The sequence below is a fragment of the Rhinoderma darwinii genome, chromosome 6, assembly GCF_050947455.1.
Source record: "Rhinoderma darwinii isolate aRhiDar2 chromosome 6, aRhiDar2.hap1, whole genome shotgun sequence".
Taxonomy (NCBI): Eukaryota; Metazoa; Chordata; class Amphibia; order Anura; family Rhinodermatidae; genus Rhinoderma; species Rhinoderma darwinii.
Window position 1 is genome coordinate 53,369,299 of NC_134692.1, and position 27,906 is coordinate 53,397,204.

General features: G+C 42.4%; 2 protein-coding genes across 4 annotated transcripts in view; one reads left to right on the plus strand and one right to left on the minus strand.

Moving 5' to 3' along the window:
• Positions 1–1,782, minus strand: part of LOC142655499 (uncharacterized) — a 20,719-nt gene extending 18,937 nt beyond the window's left edge. Inside the window, exon 1 of the mRNA XM_075829734.1 lies at positions 1,667–1,782. Coding sequence (XP_075685849.1) covers positions 1,667–1,695 — 29 coding nt within the window. The 5' untranslated portion in view covers positions 1,696–1,782. The remainder of the gene's footprint in view (positions 1–1,666) is intronic.
• On the plus strand, positions 1,730–27,117 carry NME9 (NME/NM23 family member 9). 3 transcript variants are annotated; one of them, XR_012849505.1, is made up of 17 exons: positions 1,730–2,002; positions 3,426–3,483; positions 6,408–6,511; positions 6,619–6,690; positions 7,759–7,875; positions 8,852–8,924; positions 10,006–10,088; positions 10,267–10,359; positions 12,870–13,021; positions 14,552–14,736; positions 14,975–15,119; positions 15,222–15,329; positions 16,978–17,129; positions 22,086–22,230; positions 22,544–22,776; positions 23,651–23,811; positions 26,946–27,117. XR_012849505.1 is itself a non-coding variant. In XM_075829731.1 (17 exons), exons 1-17 carry the CDS (start codon positions 1,970–1,972, stop codon positions 26,978–26,980), a joined length of 1,863 nt encoding a protein of 620 aa, XP_075685846.1. In that variant the 5' UTR covers positions 1,731–1,969; the 3' UTR covers positions 26,981–27,117. The 3 variants fall into 3 exon arrangements, 2 of the variants coding, with proteins under 2 accessions (XP_075685846.1, XP_075685847.1); XM_075829731.1 differs by having other exon boundaries at positions 1,731–2,002; positions 23,651–23,725; XM_075829732.1 differs by lacking the exon at positions 7,759–7,875 and having other exon boundaries at positions 1,731–2,002; positions 23,651–23,725.
• Positions 27,118–27,906: the final 789 nt, after the last annotated feature.

Below are 27,906 nucleotides of genomic sequence, written 5' to 3' on the forward strand. Positions count from 1 at the left end.
CCTTATTCCGATGCCATAGACTTTTTACGTCGCGGCATCGGAATAAGTTTAGAGAGCAGGGAGCTGTCAAATCTCCCTGCTCTCAGCTGCTAGAGGCAGCTGAGGGCTGGGAGCGTCCCTGCTCTGCCGTGTGAGATCGATATAAGTATCAATCTCACATGTTTAACCCCTCGGATGCGGTGCGCAATAGCGAGCACCGCATCTGAGTGGTTTTGGAGAGAGGGAGGGAGCTCCCTCTCTCCCCCACCGACACGATCGCCGAGTGTCTGTGTCTGCGATGGCAGCCGGGGGCCTAATAAAGGCCCCCAGGTCTGCCTGTAGTGTATGCCTGCTAGGTCATGCGGCAGGCATGACCTAGCAGATGCCTGTCCGTTTTAAACGGACAGGCAGTAATACACTGCAATACAAAAATATTGCAGTGTATTATAAATGCGATCGCAGAATCGCATATTATAGTCCCCTAATGGGACTAGTAAAAAAGTTAAAAAAAAGTTTAATAAAGTTAATTTAAAAAAAAATGTGAAAAAAAATGAAAAACCCAGCTTTTCCCCTTACACAATGCTTTACTATTAAAAAACGAAAATAACGTTAAAAAGTTACACATATTTGGTATCGCCGCATCCGTAACGACCCCGACTATTAATCTATTACATTATTTAACCCGCACGGTGAACGCCGTAAAGAAATTAATAAAAAACTATGGAAAAATTGCTGTTTTCTGTGAATACTGACTTTAAAAAAAAGTGATCAAAAAGTCGCATCTACTCCAAAATGGTACCAATAAAAACGACAAGTCTTCCCGCAAAAAAAAAAGCCCTCATACAACCGCATTGGCGAAAACATAAAACCGTTACGGCTCTTCAAACATGGAGACACAAAAACAAATAATTTAGAAAAAAAAAAGTGTTTTTACTGTGTAAAAGTAGTAAAACATACAAAAACTATACAAATTTGGTATCGTTGCAATCGTAACAACCCGCTGAATAAAGTTATTGTTATTTATACCACACGGTAAACTGCGTAGATTTAGGACGCAAAAAAAGAGTGGCGAAATTTCAGATTTTTTTCTATTCCCCCCCAAAAAAAGTTAATCAATAAATTATATGTACCTAAAAATGGTGCTATTAAAAAATACAACTTGTCCCGCAAAAAACAAGTCCTTATACAGCTATGTCGATGAAAAAAATGAAAGAGTTATAGCTCTTGGAATGCGACGATTGAAAAACGTAAAAAATAGCTTGGTCATTAAGGTCTAAAATAGGCTGGTCATTAAGGGGTTAAAATAGATCGTTTTTTTAAATAAAAAGCATTACTGTCACCTACATTATAGCGCCTATCACCTTATGTAGGAGATAGGGCACTTATAATGTGGTGACAGAGCCTCTTTAATTGATCTGGCGGGGTGTTGGGGCTTTCAAAACTTTGCTGAGGCCCAGTATTTTATTCTATGTACCCATTTCCTAAAAGCAGTTGCGGTATGGAAAGACGTCTATAGCAGTATACATGGAGGTTGACCACCGACAAAACAATTCGTGACAATAAGCTTTTACCAGACTAAGGTGAGTGGAAACTTGCCCTAAATTATTTGTGACCAAGTTTCATTATACAAATCACACAACTTCCCCCTCAGGACACCACCTCACGCTATCACCCCGTATAAACATACAGCTCTTCGAAGAGATGATTGACAGCCATCCCTGCACCAAGAGACCGCGAATAACACCAATAACGCAGCGTACTGAACGGAGAAATTACAACGCTGCTGTAGGGGCGAGAAAAGAGAGCGGCTATATCAGGCCCCTCCTCTGCATCTACGCCATTGGCTGCAGCGCCGCGGACGCCCTGAGTGAGAAGTTTGGACACGCCTCTTTCTTGTATTGTTATGGAAACCCAGAAACAGCGTTGTTTCTCCTAGGAGACACCGAGCATAGACACTGAGCGGCCTGTAGGCGACTTCTCTGTAGAAGACATGGCTGGCAAGAAGAAAGAGATCATTCTGCAGGTGAGACGCACTCAATAGTAATAGTTACACTGAGTAATATATTATTTATTGCAGCCATAGTTAATGTTATTGTTCAGAGGATTCATAAAACTTTTTACCAGTCAGCACACGTTATCACTTCATCATATGACAGCCCAATATTTAAACCTTAACACCATCATTCAGATTTTGCCCAGGGATATGGAGCTCTAGTACTTGCCCCCAAAGATTCACTTACCGAAACAGCGCCATTCTGGATATCTCCAACCAGGGTTTTTGTCCCTTCAGGGGCCAATATGGCATTGGGATGTCACAAAGTGCGGTCCCCCACTCAAAGCTCACCTGTTAGCCAGGGTGAAGAGCCACTGCAAAAAGCAGCTCTGCTGTATTACATGGGCGATCATTGACTTTTATTCACACCATTTATTACTACATTTCCCCTGTACTAGATCATTGTATGTTCATTAGAGGTCAAAGCTGAAAACGAAGGGGCAGCAGTGCGCTGCTCAGTAAATGAGACTTTTTTTGCAATTCTCTCCTGGTCCAGAGTGGCGCTGGGTGAGAATTCCAGATACCTCTTAAAGAAGTTCTCCGCTTTGGACAACTCCTACTTGTTAGAAGGGCCCCTTGGCAGTGAGCTGATTTTACAGTGTACCCCCTGCTGTAACCCTCAGCGATCAGCTGGAGTCTGCAATAAGTGTTCAATTTCCCTGCAGCGCCACCACAGGCAAAATAAGTATTACAATTACATGAATTCATATCAATAGGTTGTCTGTGTGATACAGGACACGTCCTCCAGAGAGAGAGATGCCCTTTGTAACTCTACACTCTGACCAAAATATAAAAATACTGAACAGGGGAAACCCCCCCCCCCCCCTGTATTAACTTAGAACCGATTAATAGGATATATGAAAATGGGTTTTCCCAACCAGACATCCCCTTTAACTATATGTCATGAATGCATACTAAAACAAACTCTAAATAAAGAGTATGTTTAGGGTATGTGCACACCAAATAAAAAACGTCTGAAAATACGGAGCTGTTTTCAAGGAAAAACAGCTCCTGATTTTTGGCAGTTTTTTAATCATACTCGCGATTTTTGCGCCATTTTTTACGGCCGTTTTTGGGGCTGTTTTTCTATAGGGTCAATGAAAAACTGCTCCAAAAACGTCCCAAGAAGTGACATGCACTTCTTTTTCGCGGGCGTCTTTTTATGTGCCGTTTTTGGAAAACGGACGCGTAAAAAACACCCTGTCGGAACAGAACGCCGTATTTCCCATTGAAATCAACGGGCAGAAGTATGTAGGCGTTCAGGTTCTGATTTTTCAGCCGTTTTTTGGAACGTTTACGGCTGAACACACTACGTGTGCACATACCCTTACACAAGGAAAAACCATGAATGTGAGCAAATTGTTATTATATTATCCATTTTTGCAATTTACAGATAACCATACATAATCAGGAACAATGGGAGGAGGTACTATCATCCAAAGGACTTATAGGTAAGATGGCGTGAATACACGTTTTTCCCTGCAGTATATTGTAACAAAAAACTTAAAAAAATTCATAGCTTCATGTATCAACTTTGTAGTTTTCAGGATAGCGATACAGAAAAATGAAAAGGTGCGTTTTTTTAGGCCTTCACTTTGAATTTTTTGGGTGTATTTTCAGCAAGTTTTGCCTATTCAACAAAAAATACAAAGGCACAATAGTACAAAGATGCAGGCTACAATCACTATGATCAAGTAGTCATGCCTACAATACTGAGCACGCAGAAAGCAAAGAGCGATGAACCAGAGCGATGATTGTCTTCCCAGATATAAGTAATTACCAGTCACAAGAAACTATGAGATTTTTACTGACCGCTCCTTGTCTAAAGGGGGCAAATAAAGGCCTTTCTGTAAGGGCTCTTGCATACGACCGTGTGTGCCGCCCTAGTCCCGTCCGTGATCTGTGGAAAGATAGGACATGTTCTATCTCTCCACGGATCAGAGTGTCGGGTCTGTATTCACGGACTCGATACACCCACTGAAGTGAATGGGTCCGTGAAAAATCGGGTGCCACTCGGATGCCGTGGAAAACAGACCGAGTGGCACTTGGTCATTTGCAAGAAACCTAATAAATATATTACAAATAAATACGTTTGTATATCATGCTAAATTGACAAAACTTGCAAAGAAGCAGGGCCGGCCTTAGGGGTGTGCGACCTGTGCCATTGCACAGGGCGCATCACTCCAGCAGGTGGAAGGGGGCGCTGCGCTGGCTCCCTCCCCCTGCTTGTTTCAGAAGCGCCTGGGCCCAGCGACTCAGCAGCTGCCTTTCCGCCCGGGTGCTTCTTCTCTCAGTGGCGCCGCTACCGCTGTAGCAGCCATTGCGGCTGTTAGCGTCGACATCGGGCATGAGGGCGCCCATGCCACCCATCAGGGTGCCATGGCCGCCGGCACCGATAGCAGCCGCTGCAGTGGTAGCGACGCCACATTCAATAGTAGGACGCAGGTACTATTGAATACTATAGCAGAGCAGGGTGGTATCTCCCTGCTCTGCTATCTACTAGCGCCACTGTAGCTCCCTGAAGGAGCGGAATCCCTGTGTGGCCGGGGATTCCGCACCTGGACGATCGCTTGATGTCTCAGTCCATATATGGACAGTGACATCACGGACAACTTCTGAAGCAGAATCCCCGTCCACAGCATTGCCGACGCTGTGATCGGGGATTCCACTCCAGGAAAAGCCCTTGATGTCACTGTCCATAAATGGACAGAGACGTCAGGGGATTCTCCTGGAGTGGAATCCCCGGTCACAGCGTTGGAAACGCTGTAGACGGGGATTCCGCTTCAGGAGTTGCCCCTGATGTCATCGTCCATATATGGAGAGAGACATCAAGCGCTCCGTCCAGGAGCGGAATCCCGGCCACGGGGATTCGGCTCTTTCAGGGAGCTACAGTAGTGCTATCTACAGGAAGGGGGGGGGGGGTGCTATCTTCAAGGTGGCTGTGTGGCACTACCTACAAGGGGCTGTGTGGCACTACCTACAAGGGGCTGTGAGGCACTATCTACAGGGGGAGTCTGTGAGTGGCGGGCTGATGGTCATTTTAGTGAGCGTGGCGGGCTGATGGTCATTATACTGTGACTGGTGGGCTGATGGTCATTTTACTGTGAGTGGGGCTGATGGTCATTTTACTGTGAGTGGGGGGCTGATGGTCATTTTACTGTGAGTGGGGGGCTGATGGTCATTTTACTGTGAGTGGGGGGCTGATGGTCTTCAAGTGGTTTCCACATCTGACCACCAATTGAAATTAATAGGAGGCAGAAAATACCCGCAGCGCCCGTTTGAAGTGCTTTTTTGCCTGCGTCTTTTGCATTAGCTTCAACAGCTTAAAAAAAAACGCAAAAAAAAAACTGTCAAATACAGCTGTCAATTCAAGGCAGATTTTTTTCTGCCTTACAAAAAACGCTGTGTGAACATACCCTGAGAGTGTAGTGCTTGATTTCATCATTTGTGTCTTTCTCTAAACAATTTTTGGTAGGGGTGCCCTGAGGACATTTTTTTTTCCAGGGGTGCCTCGATTCTGAAAAGGTTGGGAAACTCTGTACTAGTCTACAGGATCACGGCCGGCCTATGCAAGGATCCTGTCGTAGAGCAGCTCAGTTCATCGTGGGAACGGGGCCTAGGTGACTACAATCTTTTTTTGTTTAGGGGCACTGTCTACAAGGGGGAGGTGGGGGATGTATGGCACGATCTACAAGGGGGAGGTGGGGGGATGTATGTCACTGTCTACAAGGAGGAGGTGGGGGATTATGGCACTATCTACAGGGAGGCAGTATGGTGCAATCTACAGGGGGAGACTATCTACAAGGAGGGGGGGCTGTGTGTGGCAGCCAGGGGAGAGGGGCATTATACTGTGTGGAGGCCACGAAGCGGACATTATACTGTATAGAGGCACTACAGGGGGCAATATAATGTGTGTGGCACTTAGGGGGCATCATACTGTGCGGGCACATTTAGAGGACAAAATACAGTGTCCTTGAAGGGCTTATAACATATTAAATTATTAAATATTAAAAAATGGATCATCTTCTTGTCAGGGTTCCGTACTTACAATAAGGCCTCATTCACACGGCAGGGTTTCCCGTCCGGGTGCCGGCCGTTCATAAATCGGCCGGCACCCGGCTGCATTAGGAATGATAGACCCCTAATGGGGCTATTCACACGACCGATTTTTTGACGGCCGGAAAATCCGGCCGTCAAAAAATAGGACATGCTCTATCTTTACCGGCCGGCACTCGGGCTCGGACCCGACCCGGTCGTGTGAATCCCGCCTTAGAGATTGTACAGAGCAGGGAACGTAGCCAATGAAGTAAACTTGTGTTATTTCTCATGTGTTTTCAGTGTGTTGTATGTCTATTTACTTGTCTGTTATATTTAGTCGTGGATGTTTATCAGGCCTGGTGCGGACCATGCAAAACAACTGTGAGTCTATTCCGAAAAATAAAAAATGAACTTGGAGATGACCTCCTCCATTTTGCCGTGGTAAGAACTCTCTCTCTCTCATCTATCCTCATTGTGTGAAATATTTTGTTTATTTTTTTGTGTAGAATTTTGCTATTCATAATTTATTATTGTGTTTTTGTGACTAGGCTGAAGCTGATAGCATTGATGCCCTTGAGAAATACAGAGGCAAATGTGAACCTACCTTCCTTTACTTTGCGGTGAGATATGTTCTATTTTTTATAGTTCTGTGCTACGAGCAAAATGGTAGTTTCTATGTCTATTTCTCTATTAAAGTGCTAGCCACAAGAAATCCTCCTCACATCATTCATCACTATTTAGCTGGATGCAGGTCCAGGTTTGCACTTCCCCTTTTTCCCTGCCCGGCCTACAGGATTGGCGTGAAGCACCAGGCAAACCTGGGCCAATGCGAGGGCCTACTGAGCTTGGTGGGTTATGGTTATCTAGGTGAACATGGTGTATGCCTGTCATTCTATGGGTGGGTTAAACAGAGGTCCCATTTTGACTCCTTGTAACAAGGACCCACATGAACTATGACTGCTGCCTACATGTTACTGCTCTGTAATGTACCAATAAATTGTGACTACCCTGTAGGGCACCATTGACCTTAAAGGGGTTTTCCCATTAGGGATATTTATGGCATATCCACAGGATATGTCATAAATGTCAGATAAATGCAGGTCCCACCTCTGGGACCCGCAGCTATCTCTAGAATGGAGCTCCCTAAACCCCGTCCTACCTCTCTGTGTTCCTGCTGAAGCGTGTGATTTCTGACCATGAATAAGAAAACAGCGTAGCTCGCTGAGCTACGCTGTTTCCGTAACTCCCGTAGTAGAGAACGGCAGTTGTGGAAGCAGTGTAGCATACGAGCTACGCTGTATCTGTAACTACCATTCAGTTCTATGGGACTTATGGAAATAGCGTAGCTCAGAAAGCTACACTGCTTTCTTCTTCATGCTCGGAAATCACACGCTTCAGCCACAACACAGAGCGGTAGAACAGGGTTTAGGGAGCTCCGTTCTAGAGATAGGTGCGAGTCCCAGAGGTGGGACCTGCATCTATCTGACATTTATGACATATCCTGTGGATATGCCATAAATATCCCTAGTGGGAAAACCTCTTTAACCTGTTGAATACGACCTTAACAATTTAAGAGACAAGTCAGCAAATGATACCGAACTTGCGCAACAGTGTTTGTGTTATTCTCCACTGGCCCCTTTTTCTCTTTATTAGTTTGTATTGTATTAATTTGTATTGTATCTTGGAAGGGAGGGGATCTGGTTGCAGTAGTCAGAAGTGCCAATGCTCCATTACTGCAAAAAACTATCCTTGAACAGCTTGAAGCAGAGAAGAAGGTTTTAAATCATGGCCTGGAACGTAATGTGGTAAGAGGTGTTTTTTTTTTTTTAAATAACACATTCTTCCATATAACCAAATGATTACTGAAACCGTTGACATGCGAAAATGCTATTTTTTGGTGAGTAAGGAGGTTTCTGAACATTTGTAGAGAGCAGGCAGGCAGGGATGGGGGAACTATAGGGTCAAAGAAGCTATAAGATATATTAAATTGTGGCCAAATTGTGCTGCAACTTCACTTATATTTGCGACCTTGCGACTATAGCAAACATTTCAACACGACTCACATTTTTTCTCCCAATAAGTAAATGCAATTTATCTTGATTTTCTGTTGTTGTGTAACTCCAGCCTAATACTGCACTCTATGGAAAATAATGTAGACCTATAAAAGTAGAATTATTTTTATGTCTGACTGGAAATGGACTTATATAGTAAAACAAGAACCGTGCTTCATCTCATGCAGGAAAATTAAAGAAAAGCATGCAAAGGTTGGGTTACATATATTAAAGGGGTTGTCGGGGCACGTGGCGGTTTTTCATTCTGATGACCTATCCACAGGATAGGTCATCAGTAAATGATCGGTTGGGGTGCACAGAGGCAGCCGGAGCAGCTGATCGGTGCGGGGTCCAGGTGCCGAATCCCCACTGATCATATACTGATGACCTATCTTGTGGACAGGTCATTAGTATGAAAGAAAACGTCCCATGCTCAGACAACCGCTGCAACTTATCTTTGTAAATATTCTACAGATTGTCGCAGTTGATAAATACATTTTTGGTAAGCTTAAAAAAGGTTCAAGGAAAGTAGGTATAGAACATATACAGCGATATTACTCAATATCCTATGTATATTGATCCGATCACCCCTCTAGAAGAACCTTTTTCATTGTTCATTTTGGGTGATCTTCTCTAATTGATTTCACTGTATATCTAATGTGCACAATATGATGAAAACCAAACCTAAAAATAATGTTTCTTACTTACTATACGGTTAATGATTTGATAGATAAAAGATGAAGAACTTCTGGAGGAAGAAGAGACATCCCCTCTCCCAACTCAGATTGAAGATGAAGAACTGGGTGAGTCAAAATAAACAGTTCAACGCAGAATCAGTGCTTTTCTATGACCGATGTCTATTACGTATACTCCAGTATCTGGTGAGATACAACAACGCTGGTTTCTAGGTGGCTTTGGTAATAATCAGAAAGTCGGCTTTTTGGCCCTTTTAGATGGGCTAATGATCAGACGAGACGAACAAATGCTTGTACGCACGCTTGTTCCCAATCATTGTCCTTAGTGAGCGGCTGATCAGATCTTTTATATGGGCCAAAAAATGGCCGTATGTCGGCATCTCATCTCTCCATGTAAACAGGGGACGTGCTGCTGTCAGGATGCAAAATGTATGAACGATCGTATTAATGATCGTTTGTCCCCATAAATTCCAATCATTGTTCTGTTTAAATGGTATTATCGTCGGCGAAAATCTGCTCGTGTAAAAACCCTGTAGTTGTCTGTTACACTAATTTAGCCGCCTAATTAATTACTAAAACAAACCTCAAAACGTTTTTCCGGGGGTTTATAAGCATGTTTTAACATGCCTGAAACTGGACGACAAAATAAAATGCATATACTTACCTTAGTGATCATGTTCTGTTGCCTAACCCATGTCCTTCTTGACTACCAGCTGACATGACATCCATGCTGGCATTATGGAAGCTGGAGGGGATTGGCTCTGTGATAATTTTTTAACACATTTCATTTATAATTGACAATCATGATGAGAAGTATAGGTATTCTAGGATTGCAAGCCATTTCGTTTTTATCAAGTGCCCCTTAAACAATGCATGAACACTGTCTCGTTTTTGCATAGCTATATGAAGGAATCACGTTAATCTTAAAAAAATTATTCAACGTCGTGGAAAATCGGACACTTCTTTTCTCCCCCTTTACAGTAACCTAATATCCATATTGCCATAAAAAAATAGGATTAGTATATCGAGGTTGTACGTTATAAAGTAGTATTATAGGAGGTTAAATACATTCCACAACATATGATGATGCCAGTTTCAGGATTCCTACACCCTAATAATTTATAAGTAAGGTATACTAAGGATTTGTAGGCTATAAAACGACATTGTTTCTTTCCCTGTCTTGTTGTAGTTCCATCCGGAAAATCTTACACAGTAGCCATCATTAAACCTGATGCTGTTGCTCATGGGAAGGCAGATGAAATCATTATGAAGGTACGGATTGCATTGTATAGTGTTCCATTGATGTGTCTGTCAATAATATAATATGAAGATTTGGCATCTGATGTCAGAATGCAGCAACTATGGAGTAAACTAGTACTTCACAGCCGGGCACAGTAATTGTTTTTCTGAATATTTGTGTGATCTTAGCAAAATTACTTGCAATTTTCAGATACAAGACGCCGGGTTTGAAATCTTGGCCAATGAAGAAAGAACTATGACAGAGTCTGAAGCCAGAGACTTTTATAAACACAGAGCTGGAGAGGTAAGTGCTTGATATAGCAAGCCATAAAGACTTGGTTTATACACCTAAATATATTTTATGTTACAGTGTTACCAGATCATACCTGCTCTGATGTAACAGAAACCTGCCATTTACTACGTGCAATGTGCAATTCTGGTTCCTCTACAATTCTGCTGCTATATGGTTAAAACAGCCATGTGACATGTTAAAAGGCTTCAATATGAACATATAAAAAGCTAAAAGTAATTCTTCTTCGGACATGCTCATTCATGTTCCTCAGAAGTAGAGAAATTAGCATTTGCCCTTCAATTTCCCAATACTTAGGCACTGGTTAGTGGTCCAGATCCTTTAACATGAGCGTAACTACCAGGGTAGCAGGCATAGCAGCTTCTATGGGGCCAAAATCTAAAGGGGTCTATCGTCACACAGGGGTATTGTGTAATTAGTGTTGACTACGGATGATCGACTGGGGTATGGAAAATTCAAGATGGTCCCATTCAAAAATTTGCTCCGGAGCTTTATAGTTACTCCATAGCATCCCTGTTATGCGCATTATCCTTTTTTATGCACTATCACTATTTGCATTATTCTTGTGCTGTGACATAAGTGCATTACCCCTGTACTGTGACATACTTGCAAGGTGGCATCATTATGTGTGTGGTTTTTCTTGTGATATGATGTCATTGTGTGCATGGTGACATTATTGTGTGCATTATTCCTGTGCTATGATATCATCTTGGGCATTATGCCTGTACTATTACATCATTGTTTGTATAATTCCTGTGCTGTAACTTCGCTGAGTAAATAATCAATGACATTACAGTGTGCATTATTCCTGTACTCAGGTGAGAATTTGTCATTTATGGGGTCCCAAGCAATGTTATGTATAAGGGTCCTAATCAAATACACTTATAGAGAGTGCCACACAGTGCCCCTTATAGAGAGTGCCACACAGTGCCTCTTGTAGAAAATGCCATACACAGTGTCCCCTGTAGAAAAAGCCACATACAGTGCCCCTGTAGATAGTTCCACACGCAGTGCCCTTTGTGGGTAGTGCCACACACAGTGCCCCCTGTAGATAGTGTCAAACACAATGCACTCTGTAGATAGTGCCACACACAGTACCCCCTGTAGATAGTGCCCCCATTCAGTAATAGTGCCCCCCAGATAAATAATAAAACGTATACTTAACTAGTCCCATTCCCATGCCGAACGGAGCTGCACTGCAGGCATCCTCAGCCGTGTTAGTCCTGCAGCCTATGAGACGTAGAGACCGGACCCTTGCGTAGGCCGGCACAATGCAGTGACGTAATTGCGCCAGCCTGCGCAGGGATCCTGTCCCAATGTCTCATAGGCTAGTGAATAATGGAGCAGGGAGCTGACAGCTCCCTGCTCCGCCATAGTATTCAAATGTATCTGCGTCCTGAGGCTACAGATACAATTGAATGTGGCAATCGCCCGGGGATCCAGGTTAAAGATTCGGTGTTAGCGATGCCACTGTCGACAGGACGCAGATACAGTTGAAAGTTGTGGCGCTGTCAGGGGGGCCAACAGGGGTGCCCTGACCTCTGGGGACCCATGCAGATGCATGGTTTGTGTGGTGGTAATGACCACCCCTGCCTGCACTGTGACTTCAATGTACACATTATCCCACTACTGTGATATCACTGAGCACATGATTCTTTTGCTTGTTGAGAAAATTATCCCGTTTGTATTATCTCTATGTAGTGAGATCACTGTACTGTGACTGCTTTCTACACTATCCCTATGTGGAACATGTCACAAAGTGGAGACCAAAATAATTATAAGCTTTTCATTCTTTGAACTTGCTGCTGAAGATGGTCATAGTGGAGCCCCCATACCGAGTTTTGCTATTGGGCCCCATGCTTACTTGTTACACCCTTACATCTATATATAATATCTGTATCTTTCTATCTATCGCTAGATAATCAATGACCTCCTTCAGATAGGCCACATTTTGGCATCTATATAATGCCAGAAAGTCCCGTCTTAACCATGGGTCTAATGTCCCGAACTAACAGCAGTCAGGGGCCGATCTTGGGTCTAATCGATGATGTATTGCGACTATCTGAATGGCCGGTCTCATATCTATTTTTATGTAGAAATTACCCTCTGCTGTAAACACTGCGGCAGTTCACAGTCTGACCACAGCATTTCTAAGTGTGTATATATATATATATATATATATATATATATATATATATATATATATATATATACATACATAGGTCACATTCTAAGAGTATTTTTACCCTGCTGAAAAATATTTAGTGCAACCTTGGTACATAATATTTTTCTATGATACTTGTATCATGTGGGACTGCTTATTATGGTGTGACAAAATTCTTTGTCTTGAACTATTTATGTGATGCCAAATATAACCATCTACAAATAAACATTTTCTAGCATACATGAAAAAGATTTAAATTGTTTGTTTTTATTCACTCTAATATCACTAAGATTGGTTTTACTGCTAAATTATTTGATTATTTTAATGGATTGTTCTCCAGGAGAAGTTCCATGAGCTGGTGCAGTTCATGTCCAGTGGTCCATGCCATGTACTTATTATTTCTAAGTCAGAAGGTGAAGACGTAATCCCTACATGGAGAGAATTCATTGGTCCAACTGATGTGGAAGTTGCCAAGAAGGAGAAACCTGAAAGGTGGGTTAATGGTAAATAAAATGTGAGATGATCACCTGCAGGCAATAAGGACAGGTAGTATGGCCGGTCTAATGCGTATAGTGGTAATATTGAATAATTGAATAATACCATTTTATTCTTACAGTACAGCTTAGAAATGTAGAGATAAACTATATGGAATCACAGAAACCATTTGCTATGTTACCAGTTATGCATTACATAACATAGCTCAGGTTAGACATAATGAGTTGAAAAATTTTATAATAGCAAATATTTATTTGCAGGACAATCCAGATATGTATATAGGAAGGACCAAGCATATTTATTAGCAAAATACTGTTTATTTATTTATTTTTAAATGTAATTCAATATGGTAGTTGTCAGGGACATAAATGGGCAAAGTAAGCCTTAGGGTATGTTCACACGCAGTAGCAAATTACGTCTGAAATTACGGAGCTGTTACCAGGCAAAAACAGCTCCTGAATTTCACACGTTTTTGCAAGTACTTGCATTTTTCGCGGCATCATTTATGGACGTTATTGGAGCTGTTTTTCAATGGAGTCAATGAAAAACGGCTCCAAAAACGTCCCAAGAAGTGACATGCACTTATTTGACGCGGGTGTCTTTTTACGCGCCGTCTTTTGACAGTGACGCGTAAAATTACACCTCGTCTGAACAGAACATCGTAAAACCCATTGCAGGCAATGGGCAGATGTTTGCAGGCGTAATGGAGCCGTCTTTTCAGGTGTAATTCGAGGCGCAAAACGCCTGAATTACGTCTGAAAATAGGTTGTGTAAACATACCCTCAAATGTCTGTTAAAATCCATTGATATATATTACTCATTCAATTTGGTATTTGAGCTAAGGTATTGTCCTCTCTTTCTATGACTAAGGCTGGGTTCACACGACCTATTTTCAGACGTAAACGAGGCGTATTATGCCTCGTTTTACGTCTGAAAATAGGGCTACAATACGTCGGCAAACATCTGCCCATTCATTTGAATGGGTTTGCCGACGTACTGTGCAGACGACCTGTAATTTACGCGTAAAAATACAGCCTCGTCAAAAGAAGTGCAGGACACTTCTTTCAGACGTAATTTGAGCCGTTTTTCATTGAACTCAATGAAGAGCAGCTCAAAATTTACGGCTGTCAGAGAAGTCTCGCAAAATGCGAGGAGGAGCATTTACGACTGAAACGAGGCAGCTGTTTTCTCCTGAAAACAGTCTGTCTTTTCAGACGTAAATGCCTGCTATCGTGTGCACATACCCTAACTCTATTTTCAATACCACCAGGCACATCATTTGCATAATATACTTTCAATTATTTAGGAAACAAACTAAATTCAATATTAAACCAGTTTTAACCTTTGCTATAACCACCATACTTCTATATGATTATGCATGCAAATACTATTTCTCTTACATTATTATTAGTTTTCTGTCAGTTATGTTACATTTCTATTGTGAAGTGACATGCATTGTAAGTCTATGTTAAAAAGAAATTTAAAACAGTTTGGCTAAAAGTAAGAAAAAGTTCTTGTTTCTCCTAGTTTGCGAGCTCAGTATGGTACTGAGGTTCTGTATAATGCAGTCCATGGGAGTAATGACAGGGAACAAGCTAGCAGGGAATTGGCATTCTTCTTTCCAAGTTTTAAACTTCAACAAACAGAGGAATCAAGAACCCCAGAACGGACCTTAGCATTGATCAGACCTGATGTCTTGAAGGACAGGAAAGGTAGGAATGTGGTATCTTGTCTTTAATTGCTTGAACATAAATAGTAAAAGATTACTATTTGCCATTAGGATAATTTAAACTCCAAGTAACCACAGCGATTATCTCTTAACCCTAAAATATTATGATCTCTACTCAAAATCATTACCATAATGTTCCTGTAAACACTAAGGGATCCAAATATTCTGTAAATTACAATTTAGGTACAGGAAAAAACTTTTCTCTCTTGACTATATTTCAGATGAGGTTCTGCAAAGTATTCGAGATGCTGGTTTCTCCATAGCAATGCAAAAACAGATAATGTTGACTAAGCAACAAGTTCAAGAGTTCTACAAAGAGCATGTAGATCAAGAGTATTTTCCAGCCCTAGAGCAGCAAATGACGAGGTGAATTACTGTTTAACTCTCTTGAACCAAATGTATTAATATCTTATATTATTACAAATGCTTTTTAATTTTTTTTTGACTATTTTATTATTATTTTATCAGTGGTCCTGTTCTGGCCCTAGCACTTGTAAAGGATGATGCCGTGAAACACTGGAGGAATTTGTTAGGCCCTGCCGACCTTTCTGAAGCATTGAATGAAGCACCAGATAGGTTGGTAAAAGTTTTAGCTTAATATCCACTACTATGTAGTGTAACAGAGATTACATCTTTTTTACTTTATATTTTTTTATTAGTGTAGAATCAACTTGGTAAGTGGTTATATCCCAGTAAACCCAAGGAAATGTAAAAGGTAGTCTGGAGTCTGCTAAAAGATTTTCAGGGCATTGGCAAGGAACATTATTAGGCCCCATTCAGTTCTATTGGCCGCGGACACCTTTTCGTAGCATTACGGATGGGTGTCTGTGTCGTAGAACCATGCTGGGAAGCATGTCCTATTTTTCGTATTTTACGGGCCATGCTCCCATACTTTGTATAGGAGCATAGCCTGAACATACGGGTGGCCGACAGCGGCCGGCCGTGCCCACAATTGCGGGCTGTGATTACGGGCACGGCCGTTTGCATGGGTCCTTATCGAAATGATTGTTCTGTTATAGGCATCTGTTCTTAAAATAACATTAGGAATTTGCAAATTATGCAATTCCATTATATGTTCTTATAAGTTTATAAAATAACTGTTTTCAATTTTTTTATTAAATAGAAGTGATTATGAACTGGGACTTTTTGTAGGATTAAGAGTAAAAGGGTTAGGGCCGAGTTTTTTCCGTCCGGAATTTTGGACGGAAAAAACACTTCAGAATACAGTAGCAGCATAGTGGACGTGATTTAACAAATCTCATCCACATGCTGCGTAAAAGTTCAGAGCAGAAATTGACCTGCGGTTCGTATTTTTTGTACCGTTGCATGTCAATTCCTGCTGCGGAATGTGGACAGAATTGCTGCGTTTTTCAGAGTGGATGTCACCATCTCCTTGCATTGGGAAAAACGCAGCAATTTATTCACCATTTTCTGCCGTAAAAAATGCAGGAAATGTTTTTTTCCGCAGCGGAATGTCTGCGTTTTTCAACTAAATTGCTGTCTAAATTTTCTGCAGCCATTCCGTTGTATGTGGAAAAGCCATTAGAGTACAATTCCTATATTTCCCAGTTACACCCATCCAAAAATGAATGTTTGTCTTACTTTACATTATATGGTCTAGCAGAATGACCTTGGCATGTGACAAACAATTCTATAAGAAACCTTATTTCTCGACTGATTAACTTCTTCACAATGGTACATTTATTTGTGCTGCATGGTAAATGAGTCTCCATCAAAGGGGTTTTAGAGAATTTAGCTTGTTTATATTAATTTTTGCACTAACTGACTGGATACCCCCTATGTCACAGAACCTACAGCACATGATTTCTTTCTGTGCTATCCTCAGCAGAAGACACATTCATAGTGCATAATGTATCTGTGCCATATTGTCAGAGACGGGGGTCCCAAACGAGATCAGCGAACCCTTTAAGCCTTATTGATGGCAAAAATTAGAGCACTTTTAAATAATCCATATGGTCTCCAAACTCTGTATATTAAAGATATATACGAATATGCAAATGTATTATACATATTATATCTTTGTGCGCTACCATTAAAAGTCCCTCCAAGTTACATAGCCATAAAAATGATTCAGGTGCATGGCCTTTGATGAACATAAAACTCTGGTACTCTGGCATTTCTTAAAATTATAATCTGCTAATTTCAGGATAATGTAGTAACTTTTTGCCTTACTTATGCAACTACATTTATGTATCATTCTTAGCTTGCGGGCTCGGTTTACTCCCAGAGAAACTAAGATTAACCAACTGCACGGAAGTTCAAGCCCAGTTGAGGCAGAAAAGGAGATTAACTTCTTTTTCCCTGTAGAGCGCACCTTAGCAGCTATTAAACCAGATGCATTGGAAGAACATAGAGGTAAGAAACAGAAAATTGTGCTAAAGATTTTAATGTTACCAATATCTGCACAGTAGATAATTTTGTCTGCGGCAGCTTCCTATTGTCCTATTATTAGGACATGTATAGTTTACCGAGGTTCACCACGTGCTCCCCATGCTACTTGCATCTACATACTTTTAGACCATGTAATACGTAAATTACGTTCTGTAGCCTATACTGCTAAGGCTTCGTTCACATCTGCGTCACGGTCCCGTTCTGACGAAGGTTTGCAGGATGCAGGATTTAGTGCTAGATACAGCTGCTTTGTATACAGGATGCAAAGCAGCTGTATCTCAAAAAGTAGTTTTTAAATGGTGTACATGGCGTTTAACACATCAAATAAAAAATTGTAACATCCCTCTTTAAAGTGTAACTAGAATATAAAAAAAACTTTTGCCATGTCATAGTGAAATGTCAGAAGTTTTGATTGGTGGGGGTCCAAGCGCTGTGGCCCCCACCGATCGCTTAAACGCAGTGGCAGAAGGGCTAGGGTGAGTGCTGAGCCGCTTTGTCCCAATAGAAAGTCTATGAGCCCACAGCGCTATGGATTCCTCCAAAAAAACTGAACCTTACGGAACGGAGACAAACTGAAGAAACCATTTGCAATGGAAACATGACCATTGAAATCAATGATAATGCAAACGGAAGCTATGGTTTCCATATATACCGAGACGCCTATTAAGGGGTTAATATAGGCTCACACAGGTGCAGAGTAATTAACTATAAGAAAACCGCTGCTGGGAGTATGTGTCAGTGAGGAGAGCAAGAGTATGGAGAGACTGGTCTGCTGCTGAACAGACCTGATATACGTGGAGGGGTGAGAGCTAACCCCTGCAAAGGGCTAGACTGTGTGAGTTATACCTGGACTTTTGTTAGGTGAAACGTTTCTTGCTATTCTAACCTTTGTGTATGCTGATGAGACCAGCTACCATTGTGTTTATTGGATTTCCCTGCTTGAAAGAGAAATAAAGCTTCTAAAGTTCTGTCTAAACAAGAATACTGCGCTGAGAGTGTGTATTTGCCTGTCTACATTCTCCAAACTGCTACACACTATAGCAGATTAAATATTACCTGCATACTGTTACTGAATACAACTCACTATTATAAGACCAATATTACCAATAATAACAAATATAAAGTCCAAATACCACTACACCATAACCACATAGTGACTGAATAATATCCCCATACTGTTACTGAATAATACCACCACACCATAACCACATAGTGACTGAATAATACCCCATACTGTTACTGAATAATACCGCCACACAATAACCACATAGTGACTGATAATACCCCCATACTGTTACTGAATAATACCACCACACCATAACCACATAGTGACTGAATAATACCCCATACTGTTACTGAATAATACCGCCACACAATAACCACATAGTGACTGATAATACCCCCATACTGTTACTGAATAATACCACCACACCATAACCACATAGTGACTGAATAATACCCCATACTGTTACTGAATAATACCGCCACACAATAACCACATAGTGACTGATAATACCCCCATACTGTTACTGAATAATACCGCCACACCATAACCACATAGTGACTGAATAATATCCCCATACTGTTACTGAATAATACCACCACACCATAACCACATAGTGACTGAATAATACCACTATACTGTTACTGAATAGTACCGCCACACCATAACCACATAGTGACTGAATAATATCCCCATACTATTACTGAATAATACCACCACACCATAACCACATAGTGACTGAATAATATCCCCATACTGTTACTGAATAATACCACCACACCATAACCACATAGTGACTGAATAATACCACTATACTGTTACTGAATAATACCACCACACCATAACCACATAGTGACTGATAATACCCCCATACTATTACTGAATAATACCCCCATACTATTACTGAATAATACCACCACACCATAACCACAGTGTCTGAATAATACCCCCATACTGTTACTGAATAATACCACCACACCATAACCACATAGTGACTGATAATACCCCCATACTATTACTGAATAATACCCCCATACTATTACTGAATAATACCACCACACCATAACCACATAGTGACTGAATAATACTCCCATACTGTTACTGAATAATACCACCACACCATAACCACAGTGTCTGAATAATACCCCCATACTCTTACTAAATAATACCACCACACCATAACCACATAGTGACTGAATAATACCCCCATACTGTTACTGAATAATTGCACCACACCATAACCACATAGTGACTGAATAATACCCCCATACTGTTACTGAATAAGGCCTCATTTACACGAGCGTGTGCGTTCTGCGCACGCAAAAAAACGCAGCGTTTTGCGTGCGCAAAAGGCACTTGACAGCTCCGTGTGTCATCAGTGTATGATGCGCGGCTGCGTGATTTTCGCGCAGCCGCCATCATAGAGATGAGGCTAGTCGACGTCAGTCACTGTCCAGGGTGCTGAAAGAGTTAACTGATCGGCAGTAACTCTTTTAGCACCCTCGACAGTGAATTCCGATCACCATATCGAGTAACCTGTTAAAAAAAAAAGAGGTTCGTACTTACCGAGAACTTCCCGGCCGTTGCCTTGGTGATGCGTCCTTGGTGACGCGCCTCTCTTGACATCTTGCCCCACCTCCCTGGATGACGCGGCAGTCCATGTGACTGCTGCAGCCTGTGCTTGGCTTGTGATTGGCTGCAGCTGTCACTTGGACTGAATTGTCATCCCGGGAGGTCAGACTGGAGGAAGAAGCCGGGAGTTATCGGTAAGTCAGAACTTTTTTTTTTTTTTACACGTTCACGTATATTGGGATCGGAAGTCACTGTCCAGGGTGCTGAACCAGTTTAACTCTTTCAGCACCCTGGACAGTGACTGTCTCCTGACGTCGCGTACCGGAACATTTTTTGCCGGGTTCGGTCAAAACGAGTTCGGCCGAACCCGGTGAAGTTCGGTTCGGTTCGGACGGTTCGCTCATCTCTAAGAAACTCTGTTTGGATGTTAGTAAACAGAAAAGCACGTGGTGCTTTTCTGTTTACATTCAGAGTTTGACAGCTCTTGCGCGAATCACGCAGTTCGCACGGAAGTGCTTCCGCGCAAACCTGCGTGGTTTTCATGCACCCATTGACTTCAATGGGTGCGTGATGCGCGAAAAACGCAGAATTTTAGAACATGTCATGAGGTTTTTTTAGCGCACTCACGCTGAGCAAAACTCACGGACTGTCTGCATGCCCCCATAGACTTGTATAGGTCCGTGCGACCCGCATGAAAAGCACGCGAGTCGCACGGACGTATATCACGTTCGTGTAAATGAGGCCTAATACCGCAAAACCATAACCACAGTGACTAAATAATACCCCCATACTGTTACTGAATAATATTGCCACACCATAACCACATAGTGACTGAATAATACCCCGATATTGTTACTGAATAAAAAACACTGTACAAAGACCAATATTACCACCATATAATGACCATTTAGTGAATGATTCCAGTTATACACAGAAGCTCTACAGACCATATAAGTTATTACAGCACATTTATATGTAGTGAGTCACAGGTGATGTCTTCTCTGATTAGAGTCGTTCCCTCTCCCTTTTTTTCGCCATCGGCCCAAACTGCTGTGATGACTGACTTATTCCAGCCACGACTTGTCTCTGCAGAATTTGACACACAGACATGTTGATTTCTCGCTTTTCCAGCATCCTCCCCACCTATACTCCTCTAAACATCTCCTATTCCAGTGCCCCAGATGGTAATAATGATCCCTTAGTGCTCGACACATTAAAAGTGCCCCATCAGTAACTGTGCCCCCACAGTAATAATTCCCCCTTTGTGCCTCCTGCAGATAGCGCCACACACTGCCCCCTGTACATAGCGCTACACAGAGCCCCCCTGAAGATAGCGCCACAGACACAGCCCCCTGCAGATTACGCTACACACACAGCCCCCTGCAGATAGCGCCACGCAGCCCACTGTAGATAGTGTCATAGTCCTCCCTCCTTGTATATAGTTCCACACAGCCCCCCTTGTAGATAGTTCCACACAGCCCCCCTTAGTAGATCGTTCCACACAGCCCCCTTAGTAGATAGTGCCACACAGCCCCTTTTAGTAGATAGTGCTACACAGCCCCCCTTGTATATAGTGCCACACAGCGCTCCCCCTTGTATATAGTGCTACACAGCACTCCCCCCTTTAATATAGTTCCAAACAGCCCCCGCTTAGTATAGTGCCAAACAGCCCCCGCTTAGTATAGTGCCACACAGCCCCCCTTGTATAATGTGCCACACAGAAATCCCCCCCATATATTGCCACACAGTCCCCCTTGTATATAGTGCCACACAGTGCTCCCCCCTTGTATATAGTGCCACACAGTGCTCCCCCCCTTGTATATAGTGCTACACAGCCATCCCCCTTGGTATATTGCCCAAAAATATATCGTACTTACCTTGCCCTGTTCCCGCGATGGGCGGAGCGCTGCACATGTTCATGTCGGGAAGCATGCGCAGACCATCGTGATGCAGTGACATCATCACGCCGGTCTGCTCAGTGAGTCTTCCCAGCGCCTTATAGGCTGCAGGCCTAACGTGGCCTGCAGCCTAAAGTAATCATTTGTATCTGCGTCCTGAGGACGCAGATACAAGTAAATGTGGCTGTCGCGTGCGGTTCGGGCAGCCTTGGGCCCCGGGCGGCTGCCCGAACCGCCCTAATGATGATCCTCCACTAATTGTCCTCGTTTTTTAATATGAGTCCCGGATGAAGCCAGAATAGATAAAGTTCCTGCACAAAATCAGCATGAGCTGGGGAGAACATAAAAACTCAAAGCAAACGTTGCCTTGGTTAGATCGAAGAGTGATAACCATCAACTGACCCTTTAGTATATCAGTTTTCCAACACTAAGTTTATATTTCGGCAGATGAAATCATGGAAAGGATCCAAGCTGCTGGCTTTACTGTCTCTCACATAAAGGAGACTAATTTAAACCAAGAGGTAGCTGAAGAATTTTACAAAGAACACAAGGGAAAGCCATTTTTTGATCAGCTTACCAACTATATGTGCAGGTAGGTTCAAACTGAGCGCAATAGCTGAACAGCTGGGGGGCTGATACAGGGGAAATGTAGCTTTACACACCGGGCATTCGAATGAATGGCCGTCTATGGAATACTTGGACAGCTGCGTTTGCCAGATAAGGAGCTGCTCTTTGCTAGTGTCTCTCTGCACTGGCTCAATAAGGGCGTCCCTAGGGGAGAAACCACCCCATGACATCCATAGGCCCCAATAGGGCAACTCCTTTCATTCTTTTAAATATCGGTCATATAAGCTTGCAATTTTTTTCCATTTTTTATTTCTATCAATGCATGTTTGATTTTCCAGAGGTCCTTGTTTAATGATGATCCTCAGTAAAGAGAACGCAGTGCAGGAGTGGCGGTCACTAATGGGGCCCACAGACCCTACAGAAGCGCAGACATCATCTCCTGAATCCTTGAGAAGCTTGTTTGCAAAGAGTATTCTGCAGAATGCAGTCCATGGTTCCTCAAACTTAAATCATGCCATGGAAAAGATGAAGTTTATATTTGGTGATATTGAGCTGGAGAGAACAAACAATGGTAAAGTGAAAAATAGACTATTGCATGTCTTTCCTCCCAATCAACTGACGAGTTGATAAACTCAGAATTATTTGTAGTTTGACTAGGGCTGGACAATTAATCGAAAAATAATCAAAATCGAAATTCAGCACAATTAATCGTCCTCTTGCGAATTTCGGTTTTATCAATTTGCTCCCGGTTTAAACTGTATCTGCATCTTCAGGACGCAGATACAGTTGAATCCAATGGTAGAGCAGGGGACCAGAGGGATCTCCTCCACTCGTCATTGGAACGGGGTTAGGTGAGTCTGTACATTATACAATGTGGGGGCAGCTATGGGGGACTTTATACTGTGTGGGGTGCATTATACTGTGTGAGGGCAACTATAGGGGCATTATACTGTGTGGAAGTCAGTTATGGGGGCATTATACTATGTAGAGGCAGCTATGGGGGCATTATACTATGGGGAGGGCAGTTATGGGGGGCATTATACAGTGTGGAGGACAGTTATGGGGGGCATTATACTGTGTGGGGCAGATATGTGGGCATCATACTGTGTTGAGGGCAACTATAGGGGCATTATACTGTGTGCAGGCAGTTTTAGAGGCATTATAATGTGTGGGCAGCTTTGGGGCAATATATTGTGTGGAGTCAGTGTTATATTATATACAGTAGTATACAGCAGGCTCAAGGGATAAAAATTAATTCAATGGTTTTGCATGCACATAGGGGGCATGGCATGCAAAAAGGGGTGTGGCCTAAATAATCGTTCAATAATCGTAATCGAGGTTACATGTTCAATTAATCGGGATTTTGATTTAGGTCATAATCGCCCAGCCCTAGTCTGTATATTCCACATTGTAGAAAAATATGTCACATTTTTTTCTCTCTACAGAGACATTAACACAATCGTTTTTAAATGATACTGCCGATGAAGTCAAGCAAAGTGATGAAAATACAGCAACGGAAAGTAATGACATGGAATAATTAAGATGCAGTGCTTACTGAAAATGTACACAACCACTTCCGGTGGTGTCTGTTGATATAATTTCATGGGTGGGTGTAGGGAGGTGGTTGTTTTTGTGGTTGAATTTTTCTATGTTGTAATAGTTGATATATTGCATATTTCTCTGTTCATTGTTGTATGGCCTGTTGAAAACCAATATAAAGAATGTTAAAAACCAATATAAAAGAATGCTAAAAAAAATAAGACAGCTTTTTAAAATGTATCTAAATTAATATTGTTTAACCAACAATATAGTTACAAAATAATTAACTTTTGTAGGATTTTGATCTTTAGCTTGCAGCTTAGTTGAAAAGGCATTGCCAGAATTCAGTGTTATGACCTAGGTATTCCAAAGGGTTATGAATCAAAATTAAATAATTTCAAAGGGTTAACCAAAGTTTATTAAAAATGTTTAACTTTTAGAGATACAGCTGTTACATGGCGATTCACAGTAGTTACGGGGGACTAAAGAGAGGAGCGGCACTTGCCGCTGTTCCTTCAAAACAAATGAATTGCCGGGCGTTCCTGCATTTAAAGCAGGCGGGGCCCAGCAATTCATTTGAATTTCCGGCAGCGCCTGCAATGACTGCAGAGGCTATCGCTTCAATAAAATGGTACCCTTCCCTCTTGAATCGAGGGGTGCTGTGTACGGGGCATGCCAAAGAGCCTGCACAGTTCACAGTTAGAAGGGCACTATCATAGGAGATAGGGTCGGCTTCCGTCCTTGGTCTCCTCTTCTCTGTGTATACCGTATAGCACCTGTGTATATGTCATGAAGCGACACATACACAGATGCTGATAAAGATTGCTACCGCCACAAAAGTAAAAAATACACATAAATAAAGTTACATTAGCAAACACATTAAAATAAAAAAATAATATTGGCCCATAGCTTAAAACACATAAAATAAATAAAAATAAACATTTTGTGACACCTTAAGTCCTTCCCACATTTTCACATACATGCACGTCATGGAAAGGGGCACCTTCCCGCATTATGACGTGCATGTACGTGATGGTGATCGCTGGGGCACAGAAGCTGTGGCCGCACGATCACCATGTTAGTTATGCTGCATAATGAACGCCGTCAATTTAAAACGCCAAAAACAATGCTGGAATATCGGGTTTTTTCTTTTTTTAATTCCCTCCCCCAAAAAAAGTTAATAAAAGTTAATCAATATAATATATGCACCCAAAAATGTTGCCATTGACAAATACAACTTGTCCCGCAAAAAACACACCCTCATACGTATCCGCTGATGCTTAGCTCGGGGACTCCAGTACTGCTGCCGACGTCATTGTTCATATATTGACAGTGACAGGGGCAGAAGCGCTGGAGTCCCCAGGCAGAGCGTCAGCTGATGCTTTGCTCGGGGGGACTATAGTACTGCTGCCGACGTCATTGTTCATGTATGGACAGTGGCAGTGACGTGGGCAGAAATGCTGGAGTCCCCAGGCAGAGCATCAGCTGATAGGAAATCTAGCGGTAGGAAACCCCTGAATTGACCAAATATGGACGTCGGGAGCAGGGCTGGAGTCCGGAGCAAAGCACCAACTGATGCTCTGCTCGGGACTCAAGCAATAGGCAATGTGACAGCCCCTTGCGGTCATGTTCATGAAAGGCACATGAAACAAGTCCTTAGTCACGTGGGGCCGTGTTGGAGCGTCATAATTATTAGAAAAGCTCCAGGACTTCAGGCAACAATTCACGAGGTTTGAACTGCACCATTTATTACAGAATTTTTAATTAAAGTATGTTAGTAAGTTACTTCGTTTCACATAAATATATTACTGCAATGCAATTTTTGGTCCCCGGATAACCCCTTTAAGGCCAAAATAGGCCTGGTCGTTAAGGGGTTAGGCACTCCCATTTAGCTTCTGTATCTTTATTTGACAATAGTTGCTCCCAGTCTGTCTTGAAGTGCAGCCCTTAACCTGGGAAAATTGGAGTTCTAAAATGTAGTGTATTTTGCTCTCCCAGCCTGTTTGCTGTCACGAACACAGGGTATGTGGACCCACTAGGCCGCTCCGCCGTAGCGGGCAGGCAGCTGACCAGGTCACAGTCTATGCGAACGTAAAAAGGCAGACAGTAATGCTTGGGTACCTGAATTAGTCCGGGCGGTGGCTGTGGCTTCAGCACGGGTGGAGGCAGGTGCGGCAAGTGGCGCCAGACGTGGCGGGCAGTATCCGATGAGCGGTAGACACTTGACGTGGCAGATGGCACTTGACGTGGCATATGGCACTTGACGTGGCAGATGGCACTTGACGTGGCAGATGGCACTTGACGTGGCAGAAGACACTTGAACGCGGGTAGGCACAGGAACAACACGGAATACAGGAACGGTAACAGGGCACGGGTAACAGCTGGAACGGGAGACACTAAGGGACCGTTTGCGAGACAGACTGGGAAAGACTAACAACGCTCAGGCAAGGATTAGAAGGCCAGGGGCCTTCTTATAGAGCAGGAAATCGTGGCAGTTGATGATGATGATTTCCTAATTGCGCGCGCTGGCCCTTTAAGGCCGGGCGCGAGCGTGCGCGCGCACCCTACGGGACCCAGCCGGACGGAGTGGAAGTGAGCGCTGGCATCTCCTAGGAGGGAGACGGAGGCCAGTGCTCACAGATCCATGGCTGCGGGCGTCAGGAGGTGAGTAAACCCGACGGCCCGCGGCCATGGGCGCTACATTTGCTTTTTGTAGTTTAGACAAAATGAAATGACATTGTGATTACTGTTACCAAGGGTTCTCAAACAGTGACATTTAAAATAAGCTCCGCATTGATAGAATTGACCAGATCTAACAGAGCTTCACTTCTTGTCAGTCTACCTCCTTTGCATCATTTTCTCCTCTCGGTGGCCTTCTTTCTCCATTACTTTTTCTAGCCTTTTTTCTTTCTTAGCTTTCGCTCTATATGTTGGGAAATTAGGTTACTGAAGAAGTTTTCCAGCGTCATCTTCGTCATGGTAAAACGTTTATTTGTGTTGTTGCTCATTGGGAAACACGGAGTTTGCTCAGTTATAGCCATGTCGGCCGAGCTACACAAACGTTTCTGTAGATGTTTAAGAGAATATTGGAGAACATTTCAGACATTTGATCATTTGCACATTGTTTGATTAGATGCATGAAATACTAAGCAGTTGTCATTTTATTTACCGAATCCAAATCATTTTATTATGTTTTCGCAGAAAATGAAGCACAACCTTCTCAAGAAGACGGTTAATTAAAGACGGTTTACCTCCATTGCGGTGGCTCTCTTCACTGTGATTGTTTAAATGCAACAAAGAGCAAACTATTATTTAAATAAAAGAAACCAAAGAATAGTATATTACATTGTATAATAAAGAGCTGTCCAACTTTTCCAGGGAATGAATTCAAATTAAGCTATAAAACACGCAAAAGTATCTTACTTACACAGACACCTGAAAGTGCTTTAATACACATGCCATTATATTTTAATATTATTCTACTTTTATACAGATTTTTTTAATATGTAACTTAGATGATTTGGTCATGTGCACATTAGAGTCCTTGACTCAGAGCTCTCACTCATACCTGTTTTTAAGTGGGGAAAAAAAAGCAGAAATGATGCAAAAGGGAAAAAGAATGTTTCAGAAAACTGATGCATCCGGCTGCATTTTAGGCTTCGTTTAGATGGCAGAGATGAACCAGGAGACTGTACGGTGGAGTCCCCTGTGGTTCCGCACTGTGGTGCCACAGGGATCCTGTGTGCCACCATACCGTACTCCATCGGGTGCTGTGTATAGGAGATATTCTCCACCAGAAGCAATGCTCACATGGAAGATTAACTCTGTACTTCAGCATGCAAACGAGCATGCCATGTATGAAATCAGAGGCATACAGAAGCACAGTAGATGCACCTTTATGGGAGCCCTGTTAAAGTTCTATACACAACGGAGCCATTATATGGCCATGTGCACACACCCCATTAATGGACATGGTCATTTAAGCTTACATGAGTGGTATTTTATCAGTACTTATACTTGGATATATGATATACTATATTTTGTCTTATATTTTGTGATCTATATTCAGGACGGGTTTGGCATTGTAGACTTTCTATGTGTTTAATGGTTTGTTTATTACAAAGTGCATATGCACTGTATGTGTCATGAAAAAACATCACCA